This window comes from Barbus barbus (genome assembly GCF_936440315.1).
Source record: "Barbus barbus genome assembly, chromosome: 22".
In the NCBI taxonomy this organism is placed as follows: domain Eukaryota; kingdom Metazoa; phylum Chordata; class Actinopteri; order Cypriniformes; family Cyprinidae; genus Barbus; species Barbus barbus.
In genome coordinates, this window is record NC_136750.1 from 31289853 (window position 1) to 31297352 (window position 7500).

The following is a 7500-nucleotide window of genomic DNA, read 5'->3' on the forward strand; positions in this document are numbered from 1 at the left end:
ATTTTTGTAATTATTTAACTTCTGCAATAATCCGCTTTAAACCGAGACCAAGCTCCAAAGCGTTCATGAATTATAATAATTTAACTTTCAATAGTGCATCTAACGGCTTGATTAATGCAGGATTTGTGCAAATATCCCTGTGTTGCTGTTAAACAGGGTTATTATAACTCATGAATAGAAATAAAGAGAAAATACAGAGCTGAAGCTGACCTCTGACCTCTGACCTTGACGCTCATGGAGCTAAAGCTCACTCCAGGTCTTACGTGTTTACTTTAGAACTTAATGGAGATAAAACAAAAACATTAAAGACAAGACCTTTAAGTTGTCAGATTTAATTCAAACAGGTTTAGAGAAATGTAAATAAAGTTTACTGTTTACTGATACTCACCAGCGTCCGGCGCGCTTCCGCCTGTGGCCTGTAGGTGGCGCCGGAGGGGCGGAGCTCCGCTGAATATAAGCGGCAGAAGAACACGCGCGTCACGTGACTTCCGCTCGGGGCCTCTCCGAGTGTGTTTATGAATCGCTGACCGAACTTTAGATTTAAACTCATCATCAGCGTCGGTCCGGTGTCCGGTGTCCCGTGTCCCGCGATGGCGTCTGGATCGCCGTGAGTGTGTTTGTTCAGATTCTCCGCTCGGAGGAAAAACTTTATCCCGATTGATTCTCTCTCTGTGTTCATATGAAACATTATACTGTAAAACTGCTATAAGCGCTCGCTCCTTTACTGTAAACTAACGAATCTAGCAGAATCCGTGATTGAAACTCAACCGGAAACCGTTCAGATTGATCTGATTGATCTGCTGCGTGTAACAATAGTTTATTATTGAAGGACAAGAAGACTGAGCTCTAGAGTTCTGTTCATACTCTCCTCCAGAAACACGAGAACAGACCCGAGCCAGAGCTGCCACGACACACACACACCTACACACACACACCTACACACACTCTCACACACACACGCTCACACACACACACACACCTACACACACTCTCACACACACGCACACACACACGCACACCTACACTCACACACTCACTCACACCTACACTCGCACACTCTCGCACACACACACACCTACACTCGCACACTCTCGCACACACACACACCTACACTCACACACTCACTCACACCTACACACACCTACACTCACACCTACACACGCACACCTACACTCACACCTACACACGCACACCTACACACGCACACCTACACTCACTCACTCACACACACACGCACACCTACACTCACTCACTCACACACACACACACACACACACTCACTCACACCTACACACACCCACACACTCACTCACACCTACACACACCCACACCTACTCACTCACACCTACACACTCACACACTCACTCACACCTACACACACCCACACACTCACTCACACCTACACACGCACACCTACACTCACTCACTCACACACACACGCACACCTACACTCACTCACTCACACACACACACACACACACACTCACTCACACCTACACACACCCACACACTCACTCACACCTACACACACCCACACCTACTCACTCACACCTACACACTCACACACTCACTCACACCTACACACACCCACTCACTCACTCACACCTACACACGCACACCTACACTCACTCACACACACACACACACACTCACTCACACCTACACACACCCACACACTCACTCACACCTACACACACCCACACCTACACACACCTACTCACTCACACCTACACACACACACACACTCACTCACACCTTCACTCACTCACACACTCACACCTACACACACACACACACACACACACACACACACACTCACTCACACCTACACACACCCACACACTCACTCACACCTACACACACCCACACCTACACACACCTACTCACTCACACCTACACACACACACACTCACTCACACCTACACTCACTCACTCACTCACACACTCACTCACACCTACACACACACACTCACACACTCACTCACACCTACACACACACACACACACACCTACACACACACTCACTCACACACTCACTCAAACCTACTCACACACACACCTACACACACTCACTCACTCACACCTACACTCACACACTCACTCACACCTACACACACTCGCTCACACCTACACACACACGCACACTCTCGCACACACACACACACCTGCACACGCAGATACGCACACCTACACTCACACACTCACTCACTCACTCACTCACTCACACCTACACACACTCACGCACACCTACACTCACACACCTACACTCACACACTCACACCTACACACACCTGCACACGCAGACACGCACACCTACACACACTCACACACACCTACACACGCACACCTACACTCACACCTACACACACACACACACTAAACACTACACACACATTTGAATACTTTTATTTGGATCTAAAAGACATTACAAAGACAACAAGATCCAAATACTCTGGGAAGAGTTTTTGACAAGGTGACGGATCTACAGTTCATGGCTCACATACTTGCACAAGTCCTTCCATTTATGATACTCAACACATTAAGGATAAACAACATCCCCGTCTCCATATTTGCATGCTCCCTATGGTGGCTGAAGTAGAGCTGAATTTTGCAAGCCGTTTTGCCTCCTTTTTTTGCAGCCCCCCCTAACTGCATCCCTCTGATCACACTCTTATGGACATGACCCAAACTTCCAAATACCAGAATTATTAATCTACAGTTATATCCAAGTTGGAGAATGAGATCTACCAGAGGTTGGTATTTCAATAGTTTGGAATAGTAGCAAGTATTCATGTACAGATCAAAACAGCAGCCCACCTCAGAGATACATACGTATTTCATAACCTCATTTACAATTACAATGTCAGGAGTATTTGGAATGCTTCTAAAGTAATCACCGTCAGATATGTTATGATGAAACCAGTTCATTCGCACAGTGCTATGCTTGTAGATCTTACTATCATGTCCACAGATTACCTTTTCCAACTCCTTTGCAACCAGATCAACCAAACGGTCATGTCTGGCCACATAAAGTCCTTTATAATTGTAGCATCCGTTTAGTATATGAGCAACCGTTTCATTTTCCTGCTGAGTTGGATGTAATATACAATAGGGTTCATGCTTTGATGGATACCATATTGCCAAATTATACTTTGTTGGTAGACACTGTAGCCTTGCTTTAATCATGAATATCAGAATGTCATCTGAGATTGAGGGGTTTGACAGGACAGAATGAGACACTGAATGGTCGGCAAATTGAAGTAATGCAAGGTTTCCTTGTAATCTGAGACCCGTCCAGTGCTGTCCATTTTGGGTCTGTCTAAGATGAAGAATTGAGGCTCTTACATGTTTAATCTGTAGCTGATGAGGTGTACTGTCTTTGAGGATCGCCAGGGTGGAAACCAGCGGATCGGTGATTATGCTGTTGTTAAGAGCAACTACTTCTCCGTCGGGTCCCAGCCAGGACAGCTGTATTCCTGTACGGCAGCAGAGGTCGTTTAAATCCAGCCAGTCGGAGCGCACTCCAAATCCAGCTGCTCTGATGTCGAACTTTCCGTTCTGCTTTAGTTTAAATCCAAGAAACTGGGACTCGTTTATGGAAGCAGCAGGTATTTTGCGACGCTGTAGATGTAAAAACAGCGATTCGCGTGATAGTTCTCTAACAGTTGTATCGTCATTGTTAAGCATGTTTAGAAGATGTCCTGTTCTGGACGCAGTGTAGAGCCATTCAATGTTTGGGGCGCCGAGACCTCCGTCTCTACGCGACTGGAAGATAATGTCCCTAGTTGTATGACTATTAAGACAAAACCATTTCCTCACCAGCTTCACCGTTTCGTTGTTCATCGCTGACAGTGTACGTTGTGGAATATGTACGTTCGGCAAAAGGTGTTGGATTTTAGCCGCTGCGATCAGCCTGATGGCTTCAATCTTCATCATTATGGGGAGTGGGGCAGCATCAATCAGCCCAAGTCTTTGGGTATACTCATGACACAGCTCTGTGATCTGTTCCTCCCAATCGCCACTGACGTTAAATTTATGACCCAGATAAGGATATGTTTCGTGGCGTTCATACAGTCGGATGCGTTTCTGCATTAATGAGAAGGCAGGGGGCTTGTCAGACTTTGCTTTATACCATCTGTTTCCTCCACTGCGTCGTTCATAGAATGCAGCACATTTTGTATGTTTGATGTCTAAACCCGACCACCTTATGAACTCATCCGTGCGGAGGAGCATGTTGGAAATTACACTTTCATCTCTTGAGGAGATTTCCACATCGTCTGCATAGCCTTGCACTGGGTTTGGGGATCGCACACCTGCAGGCGCGCACTGGCACAGCCACTTCATCCAGGAGTTAATCGCCAGAATGAAATTGATGGCGCTCCACGGGCACCCTGTTTTGATGCCGATTTTAAGTGGTATGGGATCGGTTAGGCCGCTTCCACATATGACTTGGATGTAAGTTATTATAAACATCTTTAATTACATCTGCATACAGCTGTGGTAATATTATTTCGTCTAATGCGTGAAACATGACATCATGGGGCAATGTGCCAAATGCATCACGAAAATCCAAAAAAAACTGTGAAGAACCTGGTAGATGAATGTTTGAAGTCATCTATTCTTGGAAGTCTCCACCCTCAATACCACGACTGAGGTGCCCTTGAGCAAGGCACCGAACCCCCAACTGCTCCCCGGGCGCTGCAGCATGGCTGCCCACTGCTCCGGGTGTGTGTTCACGGTGTGTGTGTGTGTGTGTGTGTGCATTTGTTCACTACTCACTGCTGTGTGTGTGCACTTGGATGGGTTAAACGCAGAGCACCAATTTCGAGTATGGGTCACCATACTTGACAATACGTCACGACTTTACTTACTTTACTTTACTTTACTATTCCTGTTTTAAGACAAAAGACATGTTCATTCATCCCCTGCCTATTGATATAAGCTTTTTGCTTTGAAAGTATTCCTGTCTCTACTAACCAAGGAAGTATTCGTGACAGCATACATTTCATAAACACCTTATAGACTGTAGGTAGTAAGGAGATGTCTCTCCAGGTAGACGGGTCGTCAGGAATATTATCTTTTTTGGGGATACGGTGGATCAGGGCCCCTTTCCATGATTCTGGAACTTTACCATTTTCCAGACAGATGTTAAATATGTTGGTCAGAATTGGACACCATTTGTTTGGTAGTCTTCAGCGTTTCATAAATCACTCCAAGTCCGCTTGCTTTATTATTGGGGAGGTCATTAACCACTTTCTCCACTTCAGTGACCGTAAACAGAGAAGTGTTCAGTTGGCTAGATTGTACGGGAAATAATGATCCAGTCCAAGGCGGTGCATTTAGAAGTGTAGTAATTGCACAGTTAGTATATTATTTGCGCTAGGGGTGTGCGATAGGACGATGTTTGATGGTGGATGATAAAAATGTCTCCACGATCTGCTTTTGAAGAAATATGGTAGTATCGTGCTACAGCACACATTATATCAAATACAGTTCTGGCCTCCGTCTCTATATACTGTACAACACCACATATAGAGTTACTCTGACAGGACACTGCACTTATTCGCGATCACTAAAGTACATTATTTGCACACAAGCCTTGCTGGTTAAATGTTTAATTCACGCGCTGGTCTGACGTGCGCTTGTTCTGAGCGCATACACCTGAAGCACGCACTAAAAACAGCGCCTGATTACTCAACTAACTTATCTTTTGCGCTAATACGGTCAAAACACACAAGGTTTACATACAGACTCAGTTGGTTATCTCTAAAATGAAAGTAAATAGTTAAGAGAGAAACGGATGCGTGCCTGTATATTAGATGCGTGCAGCTCTTAAAGGGACAGGACACTAAACATGCTGTCGACTGTCATTAAAGGGATAGTTCACCCTAAAATAACAGTTCTGTCATTATTTACTCACATGTTGTCCCAAACCTCTATTAATTTCTTGTGCTGAACCCAAAAGAAGATATTTTGAAGAATAAGGGTAACCAAACAGTTACTTTGATAGCAGGAAAGAACAATCCTATGGAAGTCACTGAGGACCAGCAACTGATTGGTTTTCCACCTTCTTCAAAATAGCATTTATGTTCAGCAGAAGAAAGAAACTCATTCAGGATTAAAACAACTTTTAAGTAAATGATGGTATAAAAATAAAACATTTTGACAGATGACAGAATATTTATTTTTGGGGGAACTACATTTACATTTAGTCATTTGGCAGATGCTTTTATCCAAAGCGACTTACAATTGGGGAATACAAGAAGCGAGGCAGTCAGACAGAGGAAGTGCTCGTAACACCAAGTCTCAGTCATTGTTCAAATAAGTACAAGCTAGTAAGCGGAGAGAAAGATAGAGGGAAAGAGTTTTTTTTTTTTTTTTGAGTTTAGTATGAAGTGAGGTACTGCCGAAGTTGTTGCTTGAAGATTGCCAGGGATCCGGCGTTCCGGATAGGGGTGGGAAGATTATTCCACCAGCCAGGAATGGAGAACGAGAATGTTCTGGAGAGTGATTTTGAGCCTCTCTGTGATGGTACCACAAGGCGTCGCTCACTAGCAGATCTCAGACTTCTGGAGGGGATGTAGGTTCGTAATAGTGAGTGGAAGTAGGAGGGTGCTGAGCCTGTGGTAGTTCTGTACGCAAGCATCAGTGTCTTGAACTGGATGCGAGCTGCCACTGGTAGCCAGTGCAAGGAGATGAAGAGAGGTATAACATGCGCTCTTTTGGGCTCGTTGAAGATCAGTCGTGCCGCTGCATTCTGAATCATTTGTAGAGGTTTGATTGTGTTTGATGGCAGACCAGCCAGAAGAGCATTGCAGTAGTCCAGTCTAGAAACAACCAGGGCCTGGACAAGAAGTTGCGCAGCATGCTCTGTCAGAAAGGGCCTGATCTTTCTGATGTTGTGTAGTGCAAACCTGCAGGATCGAGCAGTCTTTGCAATGTGCTCTTTTGAAGATCAGCTGGTCATCAAAGGTTACACCAAGATTTCTGACCGAAGTTGATGGGGTAATCATTGATGAGCCGAACTGAATCGTGAAGTCATGCCGTAGAGTCGGAGTGGCAGGGAAAAGAGAGATAGAGCTGTGTGTCATCGGCGTAGCAGTGATAGGAGAAGCCATGTGCATGTATGATGGGACCCAGCGATGTAGTGTACGTGGAGAAGAGGAGGGGTCCAAGAACCGATCCCTGAGGAACTCCAGTGACCAGTTGATGTGGTTTGGATACCTCCCCTCCCCAAGCCACCCTGAAGGATCTACCGGTGAGATAGGATTCAAACCAGCGAAGTGGAATCCCAGTGATGCCCAGTGATGAGAGGGTAGACAGGAGAATCTGATGATTGACAGTGTCAAAAGCAGCAGAGAGATCCAGCAGAATGAGGACTGACGATTTGGAATCAGCCTTTGCAGTTCGCAGGGCTTCAGTGACTGAGAGTAGCGCAGTCTCTGTTGAATGGCCACTCCTGAAACCTGACTGTTTAGCATCCAGTTTGTTGTACTGTGA

At 45.4% G+C, this 7500-nt stretch overlaps 1 protein-coding gene across 1 annotated transcript in view; it reads left to right on the plus strand.

The window, feature by feature from the left end:
- The first annotated feature begins 472 nt into the window (after nt 1-472).
- LOC306888721 (KH homology domain-containing protein 4-like) overlaps nt 473-7500 on the plus strand; it is a 16333-nt gene continuing 9305 nt past the window's right edge. Inside the window, exon 1 of the mRNA XM_079447140.1 lies at nt 473-607. Coding sequence (XP_079303266.1) covers nt 591-607 — 17 coding nt within the window. The 5' untranslated portion in view covers nt 473-590. The remainder of the gene's footprint in view (nt 608-7500) is intronic.